This window comes from Ascaphus truei, unplaced genomic scaffold, assembly GCF_040206685.1.
Source record: "Ascaphus truei isolate aAscTru1 unplaced genomic scaffold, aAscTru1.hap1 HAP1_SCAFFOLD_589, whole genome shotgun sequence".
NCBI lineage: Eukaryota > Metazoa > Chordata > Amphibia > Anura > Ascaphidae > Ascaphus > Ascaphus truei.
The window spans coordinates 85,089-109,306 of NW_027456921.1; the positions used below are offsets into that span (position 1 = coordinate 85,089).

Below are 24,218 nucleotides of genomic sequence, written 5' to 3' on the forward strand. Positions count from 1 at the left end.
GAATGTAAGAATTCACATTAGTATCCTTGAAATATGTTTTGGTACAGATTAGCTCTGATTCGATGGTAATTTCAAGGTCCAAATAATGTACTGATGTTTCACTATTTTCCCCACTAAAACAGAGGTTACATGTATTCGTGTTTAATTGTGCAACAAACTCTAAAAGAGAGGCTTCTGTACCATCCCAAATGATGAGGATATCATCTATATATCTCCTCCACAGAATTAACTGTGGAGGAGGTGTCTCAGTAAGCGTGATTTTCTCCCACCACCCCATATATAAGTTGGCGAATGATGGAGCGAACTTGGTACCCATTGCGGTACCAAGTATCTGCAAATAAAATTCCGATTCGAACAAAAAGTAGTTATGAGTTAATATGAACTCAATGGAGCATAACAAAAAATCAATTTGTGTTTGTTTAATGAAATTACATGCCTCCAAAAAGTGCCTAGCCGCCATACATCCAGCCTGATGAGGTATGCATGTGTACAATGATTGTACATCTAGCGTGGCCAATCTATATCCGGTTTTCCACTTGGTTTGTTGTAATAGTTTAATAACCGCAGTGGTGTCTTTTAGGTATGACGGTAACTCAGTAACTAAGGGCTGTAAATAAAAATCCAAATACTGGGATAAATTCGATGTCATAGAATTTATGCCCGATATAATGGGGCGTCCAGGAGGATTCGAAGTCGATTTGTGAATCTTAGGTAGATGGTAGTATATGGGAATGGTGGGCGATGGAATATAAATGAACTCATATTCGGATTTTCTCAGTATACCCTTGTCAAGGGCCTCATCAAGTAGGACTTTAAGTGATAGGAGGAACTCCCCTGTAGGGTCCTTTTTCAATTTTTTGTATGATTTGGGATCCGACAGGAGTCTCTCTGCTTCTAAGCAGTAGTATCCTGGAAGACTGCTCACGCAGATTAATGACTATACTTACTATAGAGAGAAAGAATGAACTCTCTGAACTTGATCTCAAAATAACTAAAATAAAACATGAGATCTTGAATTCCTCAGAATTGGAAAAACTACCCCAATTGATAGAGGGGGTTTATACAAAAATGAGGAAATTTGAGAATGGGATTATGGTCTCCAAAAATAAGAAATTTTTGAGAGATAAAAATGATTATCTGCTAAATAGGCAGAAAAATTGGAATGAAAAAGATAAAACAAAAGCCAATAAGGGTAATCAACAACTTTCCAAATCCCTAAATATGGTTATTGACAGTCCCTCTTCTCCCAAGGTTATCTGTGGGGATGCCCCCATTAATCAGACATGTAGTCCCAAATTGGGAATAAGTGACAAACATAAGGCGTCACTATCTTCACCTAATGTCAGTGGGCCTAGTACGCCACACATGGGGGCAAGGAGAAAAATCCAACCCCCACCTAAAGATAATAAAACGAATAAGACTAATGACAATTGGAGAACGGTTAACCATAAACCCCGGGGTAAAAATACAGATAATTACCCAAACCGGGAAAGAGAAGACATCAATCCACATCCTTTTGAGTTGTCTAATAGATTTCAACAGTTGGGAGATTTACAAACTGTTAATGATGCTGATAAATCTATCCATTTTTTTCAAGGGAGAGAAAAACATCATCAGAGAAGATTAGACCAGAAACCAGACAACCCCCCGTCGAGGCCCCAAACAAGGTCAACCACTTTAACAAGACCATATACAGAAGGGGAAAAAGGGGGGGGAAGAAGCCCCCAACACAGGAGAGATACCCGAGTCCGGAGACACTAAGATCAAAAGGTATCTTTAATCTCTCTTCCCTTAGGATTGACTTACAACTATGCAATGTCTTGTCTAAGGGTCTAACATTCGCTCCGACAGCAAACCCTTCGGAGTTTGAATTATTCATAGACCTTCAGAAGTATCTGAGAAAACTGACATTGCATAGGCACTTTGCCAATTGTAAGGAAATAGAAAACAATATAATGGAACCTTTACCAGTAGCCACTAATCTATACAGCGACCCTATAGAACAACAGACATATAGGGATCTGGAAAGTTTGTTTCGTGAGAATCATACAGATAGTCAAACTGTTGAGGACACGAGAATTTTCCATTCTGGATATAAACCCAAATCGTTTTTTTACCCTTACTATTCTAGAGGACAATATGTCGAGTTGTTTGGGAAACTATTAGAACAAGAGTTCAGACACATCTGTAACTCGGCCTCAATCAAGAAGCGTAGTCGGTCCAATATGACAGCGAGCGAATCCCTATCCATTAAAAACTTGCGCACTAATACTGATATTGTAGTGCGTGAAGCAGACAAGGGAGGGGGAGTTGTCATACAGGACAAAAAAGACTACTGCTTAGAAGCAGAGAGACTCCTGTCGGATCCCAAATCATACAAAAAATTGAAAAAGGACCCTACAGGGGAGTTCCTCCTATCACTTAAAGTCCTACTTGATGAGGCCCTTGACAAGGGTATACTGAGAAAATCCGAATATGAGTTCATTTATATTCCATCGCCCACCATTCCCATATACTACCATCTACCTAAGATTCACAAATCGACTTCGAATCCTCCTGGACGCCCCATTATATCGGGCATAAATTCTATGACATCGAATTTATCCCAGTATTTGGATTTTTATTTACAGCCCTTAGTTACTGAGTTACCGTCATACCTAAAAGACACCACTGCGGTTATTAAACTATTACAACAAACCAAGTGGAAAACCGGATATAGATTGGCCACGCTAGATGTACAATCATTGTACACATGCATACCTCATCAGGCTGGATGTATGGCGGCTAGGCACTTTTTGGAGGCATGTAATTTCATTAAACAAACACAAATTGATTTTTTGTTATGCTCCATTGAGTTCATATTAACTCATAACTACTTTTTGTTCGAATCGGAATTTTATTTGCAGATACTTGGTACCGCAATGGGTACCAAGTTCGCTCCATCATTCGCCAACTTATATATGGGGTGGTGGGAGAAAATCACGCTTACTGAGACACCTCCTCCACAGTTAATTCTGTGGAGGAGATATATAGATGATATCCTCATCATTTGGGATGGTACAGAAGCCTCTCTTTTAGAGTTTGTTGCACAATTAAACACGAATACATGTAACCTCTGTTTTAGTGGGGAAAATAGTGAAACATCAGTACATTATTTGGACCTTGAAATTACCATCGAATCAGAGCCAATCTGTACCAAAACATATTTCAAGGATACTAATGTGAATTCTTACATTCATCCGTCTAGTTGCCATTTTAAACCCTGGATTGTTAATATCCCTTTTAATCAATTTGCACGTCTTAAAAGAAATTGCACTAATGATGAACATTTTCAGGATCAGGTACTCTTTCTGAAGGAAAGATTTATCCAGAAAGGTTATGATAAACACCTGATTGACCGTGCCATTGACAAAGTCAATCTCGTTAAAAGGACGAATTTATTAAAAAAAAAAAAAAAAAAAAAAAAAAAAATAAGAAAAAAAGAGATAAAAGACTTGACTTTAGAAAAGGGTCTATCAATCTAAATCCAGTGGTCACGACTGAGCTTGCACTAACAGGGAGGGTGAGTCAAGATGACCCAAAACAAAGCAATAAATTCCCAGTGTTTATCACACAATTTAATGATAAACACAAGGCCATACAATCGGCCATTGCTAAGCACTGGAGGGTTTTATCTCTAGACCCTGTGTTGAGTGCCGAGATGTCGTTGAAACCAAAGATTGTATACAAAAAAGCTCCAAATCTGAAAGGATTAATAGCCCCTAGCCAATTGAAGTCTGTTTCTTGTCAAAAGGGCACACTAAGATCCTATTTAGATCTGAAGGGCAACTACAAATATAGTAAATGTAAAATATGTACCAACCTAATGAATAAAAAAGAGGTTGTTTCCTTTACCACAAAACGTAGTTTTAAAGTTAATCACTTTATCAATTGTTCCACAACATATGTAGTGTACATTTTACAGTGCCAATGTGGGTTACAGTACATCGGTAAAACTAAACGATGCATGAAAGTGAGGGTAATGGAACACATGAGGAACATCAAAAATGTGCAAAAATTAATTGATAAACACATGCCCCTAACCCACCTTTTAAAACACTTTCATGATTGCCATCAGTGTGACCCTAGTGGCATTTCCTTCATGGGCATTGAAGTAATTACCGCCAATCAACGCCTAGGCAATAGAGATTTACGCCTAAGTAGAAGGGAGCAATTCTGGATCTATACCATGCGAACGAGGTTTCCTCATGGTTTAAATGATTACATAGAATTGGTCCCTTTCTTAAAAGAATGAATTCTTAAAAGAACGAATTCTAATGAATTAATTATTAGGTGTTTACACGGTTTCCAAGCATTTTTTGTATTTTTAGATAACATGTTTTAGTATTTAATAACTATATATGTTTTAAACAGATTTTTAATACATGTTTACCTTAAAATTGTCCATATCAGTATATACTGGTTTACATTCACTACAGTTATGCTGGTATGATTTTGGATTTATTTAAAGCTAAATTGGGACCTGTTTAACATTGCTCCTATCTAATATGTGCTTTTAATCCTCCCCACATGCTGCAGGGAACTTTATTTGCCTCTGCTTTGTATTACATGTGTTCCTACTTGCTCTAATTACACTAGATCCATTGGCTGCCGCTCTCTACTTAAGCTCCAGGGACAACGCTATGACGTGACCTCCTGACGAAGCACTACGTGCGAAACGCGTAGAGGTCACGTGGTGGCAGTTCCTGTGGAGTTCTTTGCAGCCGGTGGGAGCGGGTCCCCTTGTCTCTAGCTGGGTAAGTACTCGGATTGGTCCGGATCCATTCTGTAGTGCGTAGCTAGACCCTGTGGTTACCCCCTGCCCCTACCGAATATACTAGTGTATTATCCAGTCCCGTTTTTAACCCCTATTTGTTATTATCTTGCCGCAATTTTGTAATAATTTGCTTTATTGTTATTCCTTGCATCAGTGGATACTTTGTCCACTGTTTTAGATTAATAAACCAATCATACCCTTCAGTGCGCCTGTCTGCCTATTGTTTTTTCTGTTTGTGAGCCCCCCTTGTGGGAGCTCACTCTTATAGGGGACTTGTGGAAGCCCCTTCAGACTACAGGCTGCAAGAGGGATTTCTTTCAATATCCACGTTAGCGCGGAGCAACTCTACCCTTATGTGAATGCTCATGTGCTTCACATATTACACATAAAACAGCATGTTTGCTATCTCTTGGAACAGCTAGCAGTGTAGGAAACTGGTGCTTCTATTATTATTAATTTACCTCATATATTTTATATGTTTTTCAAGGGCGGACAAGTTCAGCAAGCAGAAAAGAAATGTGGGACACAATAGTCATTGGTGTCAATGCGTGTGGGAATCATGTGAGGGACAAGCGGAATTGTCACAAGAGATTTGATGATATTAGGTCCAAATTGAAAAAGATAATACAACACCAACGCGTGCATGCTACTGGCACTGGAGGTGGGCCGACACCACAACGTCTCATATTAAGTCCATTGGAGGAGCTGCTTCGGGCAAAATTACTTCCCGTCGTCGTGGAAGGCTTACCTGGTGACCGTGATATAGGAATTTATCCCTCACAATTTCCACCAGGTGAGAAATATTACTGTACTAGGCGTGTCGTTGCTTACAGTTATTTTGCATATTTACACTGCTTTTTATACTGTCTTCACAATATAAGCATACCTGCATCTATATATGTATATGTCTGATTCTGTATATATATATATCTCAAAATAGACATATATGTTGTAGTCCTACTAAAAGCAGTAACTAATATAGCACGTGCCATTGTGTGCTCATTTACATGTGAATTCCCAAAATGCATTGCTGCAGTGGAAGCAATTGATGGTGGGCGAAGATGGGGAACAACAGGGTAGTACACATGTGTAACACATGTTAATCAGAAATTATTACTAGCTACAGGTACAGGACATAAATATGTAGAATATTATTGTGTATTTTATTTAATTTACTCCGACAAACATGACATTACTGCCTATTTTAAGCATGCATCAAATATATTGCATGCAACGGCCTACAAACATCACTTGCACTAACACATCTATAGTTGTTTATGAAAAGGTCCATTTTTGCTTTAAGTCATATACAGACAGCATAATGAGGCACACGTATCATATTTTATGTCATTGTTTTCATAACTTAAAAACTGCACACGACTATTTAGCTCATCTACCATTGTGTTAAAGCAGCTGCAATTAATATCTCATTACAGCATACACTTCAACAGAGGGGGTGGGGTTCAGCACACACACTAATTACAGCCTCATTTTAGGGTCAACTTAGTTCACACCATTTTCACCTGTTTCAAGTAATTGAAAGGTGTGGCTGATTAGGCTTTTTGGGGAAGGGAATACCGTTCTTACAACCTGACTAGCACAACTGAAGTTAATCACACTCATTTGAAAGCTTCACTTTAGCTACTAAATGCCCCAACAACTCATTACTTATCAAAGCGTACCTCACACATTAGTTCACTCATATCTATAGTTGAACTACTACTATCAACGACACATTATCACACACTGCATGTGTTGTCTTGTTGAGTCACAGCCACATTCAGGTGTGCCACATCTTATATTAATGTACCACACATATCCTCTACCAAAAACAACACTTTTTGCAATATGACCACCTTCATGATAACCATTGTGAATGGTCATCTCATGATAGTTATGTACATTATGATACTGATATCACTACACAACATATGATTTTTATGTTCAAATTTTATCTATTTATCCTCACGCATTACTGCAGAAACATAGTATGTTTTATGTTAGGGAACTCAAAAGTTCTAAGTACACAGGCATGTACATTGTTATTACAACTATTTATGTTCACTTTCACACACACATTTTGGGTTAAGGAACTGATGCTGTTACGTACTCATAAATACAGAACATACAATAACTGTTTGTTCAATATTTACACATGTAAATGTAAAACTTATGTTATTGTTATATATAGTTGCCATTGAAGGACATGTGTCACCTGAGAGGGAACAAGTGTCTTCACCTGGGTCAGCCAGCTCAACACACCTAGAAGGTGAGTGTATCAGTTGGTGGCCATATAATATGTGCTCTTCTATATGTTATGTTGTCATGTTCATTAATTGTTTTGCACATGTTCTTTAAATACGATTACTTAGTGTATGTGAAAATGAAGTGTAAGGCAACATGTATTGTGTTAGTGATGTTAACTATCATGTAGGAGTTGTGAGTTTACAGCAAGTTTTCATTCACTCATATTTCATACTGAGTCCAAACATTATTCTTAAGTCAAGGTAGTTTTTAATGTGAGGTTATAAAACGTATGGAAACATGTTAGTTGTTTCTTTTGACACAGTAGAATTACATAGTAACACAGCAGAGATTAACATGCCATTTAATAATGTGTACATTTATTTGTAGAACATGATGAAGAGGATTATGATGATGATGATGATGATGATGATGCCGCCGCCGCCGCCATAGACACACAAATACAAGCAAGTGACCATGAAGAGGTTCCAATTGAAACTGTTTTACCGCCAAAACGTCCAGCAAATACCACATATGATGCAATTGTAGCTTCTGAGGGAAAAATTGTGGAAGCAGAAAATCGTCGCCATTCTGACCTGATGACAGTGCTGGAAAGGATGATTGCACTGCAGGAAGAAACAGTTTCACAATTGGCACATCTCCACAGAGTCTTCATTGAAGTGCCTAAACAGTTGCAAAAAATCAACACCTCATTCGAAGCATTAGTTGTTCAGCAAACACAAGCTAATTACTGGAGAATGACTAATGTACCACAATTCAACACCTCACAGGCAGGATCTGTTCATGCAGGTCAGTTTTCACCACATTCATCTGATATTCATTCACCAGGCCCAAATGTTACCGGTCAAGTAGCAGACATTGCTGTGCAGGTTCCTGATGACATCCTACCGCTACCATCTGTACAAATTCAGCAGCAGACACCTACAAAGGAGGCGACAAAAACAAAACAAGACACACATGAAACAGACCAACCATCACTTGTGCAGTGTCTACCAACTTGCTCACATGTGTCAGTGGGCACAAGCCCTGTCCGTGAACAGTCAGTACCCAAAAGCCCTGTAGGTGAGTCACTGCCCAAAAGCCCTGTAGGTGAATCGCTGCCCAAAAGCCCTGTAGGTGAATCGCTGCCCAAAAGCCCTGTAGGTGAATCACTGCCCAAAAGCCCTGTAGGTGAGTCACTGGCCACAAGCCCTGTAGGTGAACAGTCACTACCCAAAAGCCCTGTAGGTGAGTCACTGCCCAAAAGCCCTGTAGGTGAATCACTGCCCAAAAGCCCTGTAGGTGAGTCACTGGCCACAAGCCCTGCCCGTGAAGTGCCAGAGGCCACTCAAAGTGGCTCTGTTGTGCCTGAAGTTGGTGGCAAAAGAAAAAGGAAAATTCAAGAGACAACAAGCAGGCCTGTTACTCGCTCGCAAAAGGAACAAAAAAAATAAATGTTATAATTCTCAAAATATGTCTTTGGCCTTGTTTTGTTGACTTCAGATTATCTAATTACTATTGTATGTATGCTGAAGACTGTGTTGTTTCCAAACTTTCAAGTATGTTCTTGTACACGTGAAGTTTTGGAAATGTTAACACTCCTAATTAATGAATAGTGTTATAAATATTTATGTTTTAATCGTCTGTTCAGTAATGGTCCACCAGGAGCCAGTTGCTAAGTTTAGAGAAGCTGCCATTGACTTTGCAGCAAAACATTGCATTTGGGTGTGTTAATTGATGTAATTATTGCATGTGCATATTATTTTCATGCAATTATAAAAGCACCTATTTAACTGCAAACATCTTTCTTGTACGTGTACAGCAGGATTTTGTGTTAAATATTACTTACCTTTGGTGGCCATTGTAATGTTGTCCTTTAATCATTTATGTGTTCTTGTTTCAAGAACATCTCTGAATTTATACTAAAATATATGTAGTATGTATTGATATATGCACACACACACACACAGACACACACTGTGTGTGTGTGTGTGTGTGTGTGTATATATAGTACTATCTAAACTGGTATAGATGTATTTACAAAAAACATACACTTCATGCTTCCTTGTGAAAACACACTATTTTAATAATACAGGCCTAATGTTTGACAACTATACTAAGTGTGAGCCTCTAACATTATTGGGTGCAAACAAATGTTTATTACTTAATTCACTCATGTTTATCACCATTTAAATAGGTTTCATACAAGGCCTACTTACTGCCATCAATATGTTGTGTGTACTCCTGCAATATAAAAAATAAAATAATTTTTTTATATATATATATATATATATATATATATATATATATAAAAACCAACATCACAGCTTGCACTCAATGTACTGGTTCATATAGACAGGTGCTAGTCTCAAATAATAGAAAAACAACATTACCATTCTCTCGTCTGGTAAAGAAAGACTGCACTCGGTTCAGTAATCATGAAAAACTGTATTGGGCATCTGAATAAAAAAGATAAGTCACCCAATCCGACGTTTCGGTCCTGGAATTGGACCTTTCTCAAGGGGGTGCAATGACAGACTGATAGACAAGCATATATATACCCTCACCACATGTGACAAACACACCTGACTCACATTACCTACAATCCAAATCTCTGCAAAAATCACCTGCCAGGTGTGTGTGATGAGCCGTCGCCATCTTGGAGGGGGTGTCTGTGAAGGTAATGACCTCACTGATCTGCCTTCATTCACTGCTACTATGTATCTACCCTATAGTAAGGTCAGTCTTGCAGCTTGTCTGCCTGCCAGAACGACCACTAGGTGGCGTACCTGGCTATTCCCAAGCTAGAGTCAATGGGGCATGCAGAAAGAGTGAAGGACAGCCTTAGGCTGTCTATACAGGCAGCAACAAAGCACCAATCAACCCAAAAAATGGAAATAATGATATAGCAAACTATGGGGAGAGAGAAATAAAAAAAAAAAAAAAAAAAAAAGGGAGTAATGCTTCCCATAAATGACAACTGGTAATGTAGCCAAAAAAACCCTCTTACTGCACATCAATAAACTGGATCAATCCTATGGGACAAGGCTCATCAAACATAACAGTGTAACATAGAAACCATCCATACTAACACAAAAGGAAAGGGATATGTGAACACACGAGGGATATACATATTTACACAAAGAAAACTAAAAACAATTTAGTCACGCCGTGTCTGATATCTATACATACTACTACCCTACAATACCCTATATCCCAGAGTCACACACAGAGAGACTGAGACAGCAGGCAGGAAGATAATACAAACAATGACTGCAGCAGCAGCGCACCGTACGTTTCATGTGCATGCAGTAAGGAACAGCAGAACTACAGTAAATGAAAGGCCAATCATAAAAAAGGCCAATTATAGAAAACATCCCAAATTAAGGTCCTCATTAAGACCCTTTGGGGTCACCGTATTCAGATTATATATGAGTCTTGCTTCCATTTGCAATAACAGTTTGTTCCTATTGCCGCCCCTGTTTGGAACATGTGCCTGTGCGATCGGCATGCAACGGAACGTGGCCAGGCTATGTTTCAGAGTTTTATATACATATATATATACATATATACATATATATATATATATATATATATATACACACACACACACACACACACACACTATACATATACAGTAGTACAATATACACTTTATATATATATATATATTTTTATGAGAGAGATATATTTATATATATATAGATACACACGTATTTAAACTCATGCAGACAAGTAGTTAACCAGAATTTCAAATACACACAGAAATGTATGTGGGAAAAAAACATTTCATTTTGCAGGTGTGTGTATTTACTGATATGGCTGTCTAAGCACTATTTTCACACAGTGCTCTTTGTTATTTTTCTAGAAAACTCAATGTTACTGAAATAAAAGTGTAGGAATGTTTTCACAAACGAGATAAAAAAATGATACATGTTTTTCCCACATTCGCCTATCACTAACCACTAAAGTTAAACCAATTAAAAGGACACATCCAATTGGCGTTTGAAATAAGGAGTAAAAGTAGTTACTTTTGTTGACCTTGAAAACGAAATACAGGAATTTGTTAGCCATTGAGCAGAATCATTTTGATGAGCAAAGAACACAGAACTGCACACATCTTTTGTGCTACTCTGACATGGCTGATGAATTCGTTAACCATATGAATCCCCTCTTAGGTTATAAGTACATGGTTTCAGAAGCAATTTTGAACAGTCGCGGACACAAAGCAAGCACACGCCAAATCTATGATTTGATTCGAGCTAAATATCCTTATTACCAAGACCGTAGGCATGCGCGGAATTTTAATTCCTCAATAAGATTCACTTTATCAACTAATGACTTTTTTGAACGTGTGCAGGATAAGCTAGAACACACCTATGGTTTCTGGAAGATTGCAAAGGAAAAGCATTTTACCCTGAAAGAGGGCACATATATTGTTGTGAAAGGCATATTTATTCCTAATGCCAATAGCAATGGATCCGCTACTACTGTTCCGTGTGAATCGATACCTGCTGCAATATCTGCACCCTCCATTCCTGAAACCCACATTGTACAACAACAAAAGTACTATGATTATGTACCAAGCCTTTCAGCTGAAAATGCATTGGAATGGGAACCCGAAGAAATGAACCTACCTCCCGACCAATTGTTTGAAGAAAGCAGTGGCGATTCCTATGAGCGCTTCATGGAGGAGATGTGTGTCATACTGGATTCAGCAGGTGGGTCAAGCGTGGATGAAAATGCCTTGCATTTCTGGAGCGAGCAGTTGCAGCCAGACGAAGAGTTAATTCTAGAAGAATGGTAAATATAACAACCGTTATGCGTTGACTGTGCGTTTAAATGTTTTTTTTTTTTTTTTTTTTAACCACCATTTTCCCTTTCAATGCGTGGATACAGCGTAACATTGCAGACTGCATAACATGTAGCGATCACAAAGAAATTGTTGCCGAATACAATATAGTATAACCTGAAAGAGTAGTACACATTGCTGACGGAATAAATATACGTACTTTCCTATCCCTTTAACCATATTAGCAACATTTTAACATAACTCTAACACATACCTGTTTTGTTATCATGCAACATTTAAAAGCGGGTCCCCCACGTATGACGTGGGACCCTTGTCATGGCCCAAGGCGTCCTTAAAAAGGATTACGGATGTAAGTCCCGCCCCCAAGCGACGTGCGCGCCTCAAAGCCTATTGGCTGTCATGTTTTGTTATAGTAACGGTAACTGCAGTGTGTCATGTGTGCGGCTCAGTGTTTGTAGGCGTCAACTGGGCGTTAGCCGAATGTTAATTGAGTGGGAGGAGTGTTAGCGTGCGTTTCACGCTGGTTTAACATGACGTCACACGTATTGCATTTGCGCATTGTGTTATCGGCCGTCCTTTCTGTCCAAACACGTCTGTTTAAAAAGAATACAGATGTACTCGTTTAGAACGAATGTAGTTTCGTATTCATTGTATTTGAAATAAAGATTTTATGTTTAATGGTATTTTCAAGATGTATTGAACGCACAACGTACGCTTTGTTTTGCGCATGCGCTAACAGTTAGTGCAGCCAAGCGTGAAGTGCGTGCGCACACTAAGATGTGCGCGCACATTTTTCAGTATACAGGCAACGTTCACATCATATACATAGTTATGCCTGCTACAAATTTAAAGAAACATTACATACTGATGTACACTTGTACTTCTAACATATAAGTGAGTGACGTGTGTATGTACACAATCATATAGAGCTGTGTAATGCGTTGTCACGGATACATATATAGTAAGGTGCCATATTTGACCATCATGTGTTTGCTGTATTTCAGAGATGTCGGGGAATATACAATCGGATCAATGTATGATTTCAGAAGAGTCTACCTTTATATGAGATGATTGTGAGGAGGAGCCACCGACTACTATACTACATATGGAACTAATTTTATATTGCTTGCAGCGCTTATTAACAAACAATTAAAAATGTGATACCCTTATGCCTATATTGCATAAGCACTTAATTAACATAATGATGTTGCAAAATAGTGCCTCATGAATTTTTATTGAGTGTTCTTTAATGACTACTATCATTTTATGGCATGGTGTGTTTTATATATAACAACCATTCCCACTCTGCTAACACATTTGTGAATTCTATTGTGTAATGGAACGTATGACTGTCGAAACTATGTAACAATAATAATAATAATTATAATATGAGCATGTTCATGTATAGCGCTGCTAGTTGTACACAGCGCTTTACAGACACATTTTTCAGGCTGAGGTCCCTGGCCCGTGGAACTTACAATTTATTTTTTGCCGCCTGAGGCACAGGGAGATAAAGTGACTTGCCCAAGGTCACAAGGAGCCGACACCGGGAATTGAACCAGACTCCCCTGCTTCAAAATCTCAGTGCCAGTGTGTGTCTTTACTCACTGAGCCACTCCTTCTCCCAATGTAAAGGACACTTACAACCAACTAGCCATTTCTTGTTAAAAATCTCTTGTTACATGGGTATGTTGATAAAATGGTTTGGGACAGTAGCAAATAATGTTATTGGCCAGATGTTGTGGTCCCCTACAATGCATGATGTTCTGATTATGACATCAACATCATGTAATGAAGTACGTTTCTGTGTATATTTCATTAACCTAACTAACTATAGATTACTGTGTTTATTAAACGTTCTAAAAATACATAGTATAGTCAATATGATGATATAAGCTACCATAATAAAGCTGGTGTTATCATTTGTCGGTGTTACACATGGATCCTACACAAATTGATACAGACACAAACAGTTGTGTTACAAAGTGTGTCTATGCTAATGTGCACGTGATTGACGTTACAATTGTGAGAATACTTGATAATTAACATCATGATAATGATGAAGTGACGTGATTTATATTCCAAAAATATTACCAACATTGTCATATTGGTAAATTATAAATGCTAAATGACAGTAACATTAGCGACAAATTTGTCTTCTCTGTTAACAGTTTAACACTTGGTACATGTAGGACACATCCACACACGTGTGACTTATACATACACATGTCACAAATTTAAATTAATGTTGACTATTAATTCCTAGCATTACAAAACACCAACATTGCTAAATATAAGATGTAGTACGCATTGTTGTGATTGCAGGCATTCATGCATGGAGTTTTATGATCAGTCAATTTCATCCGTGATGAATGATCTCCCGTAAGTAAAGAAATAACTACAGTTATCCCCTTGTCTCCAAACACCTCTATATTACATTAATGGAATTTATAAGGAAACATACATAAAATGTGATGAAATGTGAGTAATCATTTTCTAATACAATGCACATGAAAGCTCAAGAGTAGCTAAATGCATATACATAATACAGAAAGTACATATATGTAACATTTGTGTTTAAACCAATATGTTGGGTTTTTACTACAAATAATTATAGGAAGATTGATGTAGGCACATCTTATGAGAGATGTCAGCAAATATACATACCATGATCAGTCATACTGGAGATATACCTATAATGCAAAGGAACAATATATAAATTGCAAACATTGACATGCCATCTTCAGTACCGTAAACAACACAGCAAAGTGTGTATTTGGTGTTAAATGTGCAACAACATGTATATTTCATGACATTCAAAATGTAAATCAGGCTGGTGTACACATCATATGGATGTACATGTTACACTGCACCAATAACATTGTATGTAAGCATACTAGAAGCATGAATGAGTATGGGCATAATATGTGTATTGTGTTAGCATAAGGAACAACACAATGCTAAAATATTAGTGCTTTGTTACCCCAGTTTTATTCACATACACACAACTAAAGTAAAATTGAAGAGGGATTATATAACCTGTGCAACAATAACATACCGGTGCCACATCCCTTTGTGCACACAGCAGAGAGAAGAAAGGTGTGCAACCCATATTCATCTGTGTCCTACCAGAAGGGTATATAAAAAAACATTATTGTTAAGATAACATAATGTAAGTATAAAAGTAGAACTTGGAACATATATGTTTTTACTTACAAGAAAAAAATGAATTGATGAGATTCTGGCGTGTCTGGCCACCACTGGCTGTTTGTTCATTTTCAGCAGCTACATGGGTGGGATGCTCGTCTACCACAGGCTCAGCTAGGTCTGACTGTACATTGTGCCTCAGTGCAACATTGTGCAACATGCAACAGGCAAGGATAATATCAGACACTTTTTGAGGCTTGTATAGAAGAGCCCCACCAGTTCTGTCCAGACACCTAAATCTGGTCTTGAGTAGGCCAAATGTCCTCTCTATAACAGATCTTGTAGATATATGGGCTGCATTGTACCTGTCCTCTGCTTGAGTTTGAGGGTTTAGCACCGGAGTCAAGAGCCACGGCCTAATTCCGTATCCTGAGTCACCTATAATGAATGGAGCACACATAAGCTGACATTAGTGATCAAATTGTACAATGCCAACATTCCTAAATAAAAAAGTGTTTTGTGTTAGAACATGTAAATGTGTACTCACCCAGCAGCCAACCATGTTCAAAATGTCCCTCTTCGAACGCATGGAAGACTGAAGAGTTCCTCAGGATAGAGGAATCGTGACTGGAACCAGGGAATTTGGGTACCACATGCATTATCCTCATCGTCGCATCACATACCACCTGTACATTGAGTGAATGGTAGTGCTTACGATTGCGGTACACATGCTCACTCTGACTAGGTGCAATCAAAGCAACATGTGTGCAATCGATTGCACCCAGCACACATGGTATCCCTGCTATATTATAAAAGCCAGTCCTGACTTCCAGCCACTCTGTTGCCTCTGTAGGAAAATGAATATAATTCCTAGCGCGTCTATTGAGTGCATAGAGAAACTGGGTCAAGGCCCGCGAGAATGTAGATTGCGAGACCCCGCCCACTATGCCCACAGTTGTCTGGTATGACGCGGAAGCAAGATAATGTAATGAGCACAGCATTTTAACAAGCCCAGGGACTGCACGACCTCTGGCTGTGAAAAAATCTAAATCTCCCCTTATCTCCTGATAAAGAGCTAAGATTGCTGCTGAACTCAAACGATAGCGACTTACAATCTCCTCCTCACTCATCCCATCTAACAGGGTTCTCTCCCTGTACAGACGCGGACGAGGCACAACTTGTCTCCTCTGTCTTCTCCTCTGATCTCCTGTCCCTCTACCTGTCCCTCGGCCTGTCCCTGTCGTATCCGCGTGACTGTCCCTGTCACTGTCCCTCGGTGTGTCCCTCCCTTGCCCTATATGATTCTCTTCATCATCAAGCATGTCATAGAAAAGAATGTTCCTCCGTCTCCTAAACAATCTCAACATTTTGAAATGAGTAGCTGTGAATGAGCAGGTAATGGGCGTCCTTTAAATAGGTATGTGATGATGTCAGGTGACATAGTAAAATGCAAGGTGTTACATTAACATAATAAAGTACTTCTGTGGCAAGCTGTGTGCAGTTCTTGTTATAAGTATTTGTTGTGTGTATTCTGCAGGGAATGATGATATTTGGCAATGATGTGACGTGAACCTTTGTAGAAACATTGCTTGCAAATAAATAGTTGCATGTGCAATGCATGTAACACTTGTGAACGCAACAGTCAGTCATGTAATTAGGCAAAAAGGCTGAGATTGACGTGGGAAAAGTTTTGTGTAACATGTGTAATTAGGCATGTTATTGTGACATGTTGACAACAATGAATAGTCGTGTGCATATGCTTGCATTTGTGTAATGAGGATAGTTGCTATAGAATGAGTTTACAAGGTGTCCCAATGCTGAATTACTGTACATGTGTGTATAAGTTAGGTTGAAGTGCTTGTAATGCTACGGTTACAATGTAAACATGCAATGTGATTGAGCGTCCAATAAGTGACGTCATGAAAATAGGGAGGACCCAAAACTAGATGTAAACATGAGAAGACAGATGTACATGAACGTTTAAAGATGCGTGTCACATTACAAGCATTGTGTAATGTAAAGGAAGATGAATATACGGTGTATGTGTGACATGTGTGACATGTGTAACATCATGTAAATAATTGTCGCTCAGTTCAGTAAAATGTGTGATATGATGTGAGGTTCTCCTTTAAGAGTTGAGTATAGTATTTTCCCTTGGCACATCATCACATGATGAGTAATGTGACCCGCAAATGCTGCAAACATGTAAAAGTATAATGTTATGCAAATAATACACGTCAGCTATGACACAATGCAGGGAATGCCCCCACACTGTAATGCAAATGACGTTTGTATTGTGAGCAATGAAACGTAAACAGTACTATACTGTTATACGTCCCCGCTCCATTGACTCCATTGATGTACAGAAGATTTTTTTTTTCTAAGTGCCGTTCCGGCAGCCTTAGCGATCGTTCTCCCCTCCAAACTGCCAACTTTAGTTGGCGGGAGAAATTGGCCATAACATCTCAATTTCGTAGTGCCGATCAGGCCCGATAAGCTGTTTTTTTTTGTTGAATCCAGCCGATTTAAAAAAGTGGCTATCAGTGGCGAAAACAGGCTTATCGGCAGCCGACTGGCCATAACAAAATAATCGGCTCCGAAACCTGGCGAAATCAAGCACTTATCGGCGCTTACTGAATCTCAAACCCAATTTTGCCTATAAAATGGCGATAAATCCCTTATCAACGCTTACTGCATGAGGCCCTAGGACTAGAACTAGGACTAGAACTAACTTTTGACTAAGTGCTGTGCCTTATGTATCCTCTGGGGGCTGACACAACTCTGACATCACCAAACAGGGAGTCAGAGCCTGTGACCACTCCCATCCATACATAGGGCACCTCACCAGGGTGTGAGGGCAAACCTCCATAATTACTGCTGGCATGCCCATAACTTACCAGGCCTTACTGCCAGCAGGAGAGATGACTGCAACCATTTTACAGCATGGTTACATATATATATACACACACACACACATACACTGGCGACACACTTTATTCGAGCTCGGCTAGTCCCACGAATTCGGGTATACCCGGGTGTATTGAGGTTTGTGACTGTTTTCTGCCCGAGTGCATTGAGTTATTTTCCGGCAGGGATTGAAGCATTTTATTCCCGCTGGCTGCAATACTGCACAGTACATATATATATACTGCATTACAATTCATGAATTTATGCCATCTGGTAGACACGCGAAGCATTGCAGCCTATTAAATCCTAATCATTATCATTTAACAGATCAGCCGCCCGTCAGCCAGGCATGAACCCAGGCTGGGAAGGCAAATGCAACGGGGCTTGTCAGAGGTGAGGAGCGGCGCATTCCAGGTATCTGCCAGGTACATACCGGGTATTTGCTCGAATAAAGTGTGTCGGTGCAGTACACATACACACACACACAGACATGCACACATATACACATACACACCTACATTTTTAGGATTGTAGCAGTGAGAGACGGAGCAGACACAGAGATACAGTGTCACATGAAAACAAACACACAAGATACACACAAAAGGAATATGAAAAGTGACAGATCTAGTATAACAAGTGACAGACATACGCAGGGTTAATAAGAAAAGAGACAGTCGGATACACACAGAGAAGTGATCATATGGATAACCTGTATCGGTGACAGACTTCAGGAGAAGTTCCAATAAAAGCCAGACACACTCCGGGTAACAACGTTTTATTTAAACACCTGAAATCTTGACCCTCCACCTGCAGTTTGGGAAAGGCAGAGGTTTTGGGATCTGTGTGTGGGGGGTTTGCTGTGTCTGGGGAGACCCCTAAATGTTCCTTTGTGTGACCCCTAAATGTTTTCTTTGTGTTTGGGAAGACCCCTAAATATTCCCCAGTGTTGCTCACTTCAAAATAACCCAGAAAAGTAGCCTTGAGCCCTCGGTGACAGGGCGCTGTGCCCAGAGGGACTAGGCTCCCCTTACCTGTGAGTGTGGACTGCGTCCCCCCTGGCCTCTCCCCCCCTCTGGCAGCAGGGCTGACGTGGCAGGGGGAAGGGTCAGGGAGGTTAGAAATAGACAGAGGCAGGGGCACGGGGTCAGTCTGCACCCGGGCATGAGATTCCGCCCACTCTGCCCTTTAATGTGAATACTGTTACATATGTTGGTTGTACGTGTTTAAAATAAAAAAAGGAATAACTAAATAACTAGAATTTATACTGAGTTTGTGTTAGTAACTCCCTTAACTTCTCCAACAGCTGTTGAGTTCCCCTTTGGCGCTTAACGTGTTAGAAACACGTGTCACTATTTCTCTGCATTAATTTGCAGGTCATTGGAAGAGTTGCACAGTGACAGCAATTTGTACACTCACCATCTTCACCCGAGGTGGCTCCTCCTTTTCAGCCATTGTTTGCTCCTCCTGGCTGAATTGCGGCTGCGTTCTTATCCCCTCTCTGCCTCCGATCTGTATGAAGGACAATGCTTTTAGAGATATTCTGGACCCTTCCAACTCCCCAATCGGACCCTTCCTCTCCCTGACCTTGCAGCGCACAGTATTACCTGCTATGATGCCTCTCAGCATACCATGGTAACTCATTCTGAACATACATGTGTCCTTTCTACATGTTACTCAGCTTCTATGACCAGGGCCACAGACAGGTTTCCTGAGGCCCAGGACTAGAGCTTCCACCGGGCCGCCCTACCCACGTGTCTGCGACCTTGCGAGAACCCCCTCCCCCCGTTTTCTCTTACACTGCCCCCTTCTCACACACCACCTCGCTCTCAACCCCCTCTTACACTCCCACTGTCACTCTTTCCTTTTCATACCCCCAGGCCCAGTACCTCATTACACCCACCTCCCCAGACCCAGTACCCTGTCTTATCCCCAAGCCCAGTTCCCCATTATACCCTTATCCCAAAGCCCAGTACCCCTTATACCACCTGCCCCAGAACCCATGATACCCCCCTCCCCAGGCCCAGTACCCCGTTATAACCCCCTGCCAAGACTCAGTACCCTGTAATACCCCCAGATCCAGTACCCAGTTATACCCACCTCCCCATATCCAGTACCTGTTAAACCCCATACACTGGCCCAGTACCCCGTGATACACCCCTCTCTTGGTTCAGTACCCCGTTATACCCAGTCCCAGTATCCAGTTATACCTCCTCTTTGTCAGCCTCCTCACACTTCTCATCTTCTTCATCCTCCCATACTATTGAGCTGGAACTGGAGCTCTCAGGGTACCAAGCTGACAGGCCAAACGGCTTCACCTCCGTGTGCTCCCCGACCTGCAGGAGACATAATGTGTGTGTAACCAGGACAGTGATACTCTGTATCGCAAGAGCTCCTGTGACACTTATACCCCACTCCTCAGGCCAAGTACCCCGTTATACCCCAGGTCCAGTACCCTGTTATTCCCCCTCCCCAGGCCCAGTACCCCATTATAAATGAGGCCCAGTACCCCGTTATACGCCCCTTGCCCAGGCCCAGTAACCCATTATACCCCTTTTCCCAGGCCCAGTACCCCGTAATCCCCCCTCCCCAGGTCAAGTACCCCGTTATACCCCCTCCCCAGGCCAAGTAACCTGTTATACCCCTTTTCCCAGGCCCAGTACCCCGTAATCCCCCCTCCCCAGGTCCAGTACCCCGTTATACCCCCTCCCCAGGCCAAGTACCCTGTTATACCGTAACGTACTATTCTATAAATAGTGTCCTGTACAACAGCTAAAAGTACTATATGTGCGGCTGATTCACAGCTCAGTGATTCCCATTTACCTGTAAAGTGCTACTTCCACCTTCCTGTTGAGGGGTATTCTCCGCCCATGCCTGTGATACAGAGGATAGTAATGTGAGCACATGTATTCCTCACTCATAAGCATGTCCTGGTGCTGTATGGGAGGTTTGACGGTTAAACCAATTGTCCACACCACTCAAACAGTAACAATCTTTGCAACGCAACGTTGCTTCGTAATGTTAGCAACGTTTCAGAGTAATAGACCCCTTCAAGGCCCGTTTCCATGTCACACTAATGGACAGTGGTACTTCCCTTTAATTAATCCTATCTAAGGAACCTGAATGGTCCGTTTGACTCTCCCTTGCAGTCCCATATAGGGGCCTATGCTAGTAGCCTTAATAAAGCAACTCGCTGGTTCTATTACGCCGGATCAGAACCGCGTACATTTGAGGTCCGGGACCCCCTGCTTCCTGAGATACAGGCCCCGTTATAGGGTGCATGTATCTCCTATGCATTTAAATGTCTCGTGTCACATGACCGTGGGATTTAAATGCATACGAGATACCGGCACCCCATAACGGGGCCTGTATCTCAGGCAGCAGGGGTTCCCGGACCTCAAGTCAACGCAGTTCTGCTCCGGAGACCTCCTGCTCACGTGCACTAGTATTACATTTTTTATTAAAACAGCTTCATTTCCTTAGTGGCTAGCCGTTAATGCAATGAAGGAATTCAACCTCAATAGCCGGTTTATTGAGGGCAGAGGCGGTGGATGAAGGGGGTAGTAGCCCCAGGGAGGGTAATTAAGCCTGCCTGGAAGGTTGCGGGAGGAGTTAACTTGCGGAACCGCTATGGTAATGAAGGGGTTAACCAGTGCTGCTAGCACCCGGTAGGCCTAAACATCCATCCTTGGGGGAACTACCCCCTTCATCTAATCCCTCTACCCACAATAAAGAAAAACACACAACAACCCTACTACCCACCTCCTCTACCCCCAACAACCCCCCCCCCCCCACCCTCAACACATACAGCACAGTAATGGGCAAAATTACTATTATCGAGATATGGATAATAGTGCATTTGCCCATTCTGTGTGTAAGTGTGAGAGTGTGTGTGTGTGCGTGTGTGTATGTGTAAGTGGGCGAGTGTGGGTGCATGCGCGCAAGGAGGAGAGTGAGGGGGAGAAGGAGCATGAGGTAGAGAGTGTGAGTGTGAGAAGGAACATAAGGGGGAGAGAGTGAGTGTGAGAAGGAGCATAAGGCGGAGACGGTGAAGGGGAGAAGGAGCGTAAGGGGGAGAGTTTGAAGGATAGAGTGTGAGGGGGAGAAGGAGCGTAAGGGGGAGGGTTTGAGGGAGAGAGTGTGAGGGGGAGAAGGAGCGTAAGGGGGATAGTGGAGCGTAAGGCAGAGTGTGAGGGGGAGAAGGAGTGTGAGGGGGAGAAGGAGTGTAAGGGGGAAAGTGAGGGGGAGAGTGAGGGGGAGATGGAGCGAAAGGGGGAGAGTCTGAGGGGGAGAAGTAGCGTGGGGGGGAGAGTGTGAGGGGAGAAGGCGCGTAGGGGGGAGAGAGTGTGAGGGGAGAAGGAGCGAAGGGGGAGAGTGTGAGGGGCAGAGCGTGACGGGGAGAAGGAGCGTGTGGGGGAGAAGGAGCGAAAGTGGGAGAGTGTGAGGGGGATAAGGATTGTAATGGGGAGAGTGTGAGGGGGAGAAGGAGCGTGAAGGGGAGAAGGAGCGTAAGGGGGAGAAGGAGCGTAAGGGGGAGAAGGAGCATAAGGGGGAGAAGGAGAGTAAGGGGGTGAAGGAGAGTAAGGGGGTGAAGGAGAGTAAGGGGAGAAGGAGCGTAAGGGGGTGAAGGAGCGTAAGGGGGAGAGTGTGAGGGGGTAAAGGAGCGTAAGGGGGAGAGTGTGAAGGGGGAGAATGTGAAAAGGAGGAGGGCGTGAGGGGGTGCAGGAGCGTAAGGAGGAGAGCGTGAGGGGGAGAAGGAGCGTAAGGGGGAGAGCGTGAGGGGGTAAAGGAGCGTAAGGGGGAGAGCGTGAGGGAAGAAAGAGTGTAAGAGCTAGAGAAGGATCGTAAGGGGGTGAAGGAGCGTAAGGGGGAGAGTGTGAGGGGGAGAAGGAGCATAAGGAGTAGAGTGTGAGGGGGAGAAGGAGCATAAGGTGGAGAGTGTGAGGGGGAGAAGGAGAGTGAGGGGGAGAGTGTGAAGGAGAAAAGGAGTTTAAGGGGGAGAGTGTGAGTGGGAGAGGGAGCGTAAAAGGGGCAGTGAGGGATGAGGGAGACAGGGTGACAGACAGGGGGCGAGGGTTGGGGTTCCCCAGAATTTAAAAATCATATTCTGGGGTTTCCTAACCAAAAAAAGTTCACAGAGCATTCCGCATCCTTGTACAATATGCGTAATGTTGGGTATTGTGTGCTATTTTTCAAATATACTTTTGAAACATGTATATATTACGTTGCCATCCATCAGGGCAGCGAAACAGCAAAGAGAGGCAGCACTCAGAGGTAAGTGTACAAAGAATTGTATTGTAGCAGACACAAAAATCTGACTTTCGATTCTCTCTCTCTCTCTCTCTCTCTCTCTTTCTCTATATAGTATACACTGTGTTTGTGATATATATATATATATATATATATATATATATATATTGTGACAGAAACCAGGGGATGGTAATAAATTCCGTATATAGGGCTCCCAGGATACTAGACAGTTTCTATCCTGTTTGGCCTGGGAGTGCAGCCTTATAATACATACACTCCATCCCACAGTTTGGCAAGCGCTGGAACTGAGGGATGAGAGATCCAGACCAGAGTTTGTCTGCTGCCTGATTTCTGTCACCTGTCATGCTAATTAGGAATCAGGTATGAAAGACTGATTTCCTGTTTGCTCTGGTCTCCCCACAAGAGCCAGGAGGCTGGAAGGCTGCTGAACTACAGAGGGGAGAAGCCTCTTCCCCAAACAGGTTCAATCTTTCTGTTCATTTGTGTAAGACTGCAAAAGTACCGTGTTTTTGATGTTGGAAGTGGAAAAGCCACTTCCAACCCTGAGTCAGGGATATCTAAGTTAAGTTATCGCTCAGGTGAGCAGCTTTTGTTTTTGATCTGTTTTCTGTTGTATGCACTGTGGCAGTCTCAGTGCCTGGGACTGAATAAACCAGGCATAGCCTGTTTAAAGGAACAGTACGTGACGCCTCATCATTTAACCTACCCTAAAAGACCGTGTTCTAAACAGTCCCGGACAAACGACGGAGCCCCGGAGTAAGCCGTTTGTCACATATGGTGGAGAATGCGGGCAGAGCACTAGGGGGTCTGCGGGTTGAAGAACTTTGAAAAAAAAAAAAAAAAAAAAAAAAGTTTTTTCATCCTCTGCAAACAAGATGGAAGACGTGGTGGGTGCGCTGGTACGCAATGTCGCTGCCCAGAAAGACGCGAATGAAACCCAGCAACAGCTGTTAATAGCCCAGCAAGAAACTAATGCAAACCAGCAGCAGACGAATGCAGCCCATCAACAGCTGCTAATAGCCC

At 41.8% G+C, this 24,218-nt stretch overlaps 1 protein-coding gene across 1 annotated transcript in view; it reads left to right on the top strand.

Annotated features, from left to right (window-relative positions):
• The first annotated feature begins 582 nt into the window (after window positions 1-582).
• Window positions 583-24,218, top strand: part of LOC142485404 (uncharacterized) — a 66,657-nt gene continuing 43,021 nt past the window's right edge. Inside the window, exons 1-4 of the mRNA XM_075584418.1 lie at window positions 583-588; window positions 1,830-2,454; window positions 7,008-7,085; window positions 7,451-8,433. Coding sequence (XP_075440533.1) covers window positions 583-588; window positions 1,830-2,454; window positions 7,008-7,085; window positions 7,451-8,433 — 1,692 coding nt within the window. The remainder of the gene's footprint in view (window positions 589-1,829; window positions 2,455-7,007; window positions 7,086-7,450; window positions 8,434-24,218) is intronic.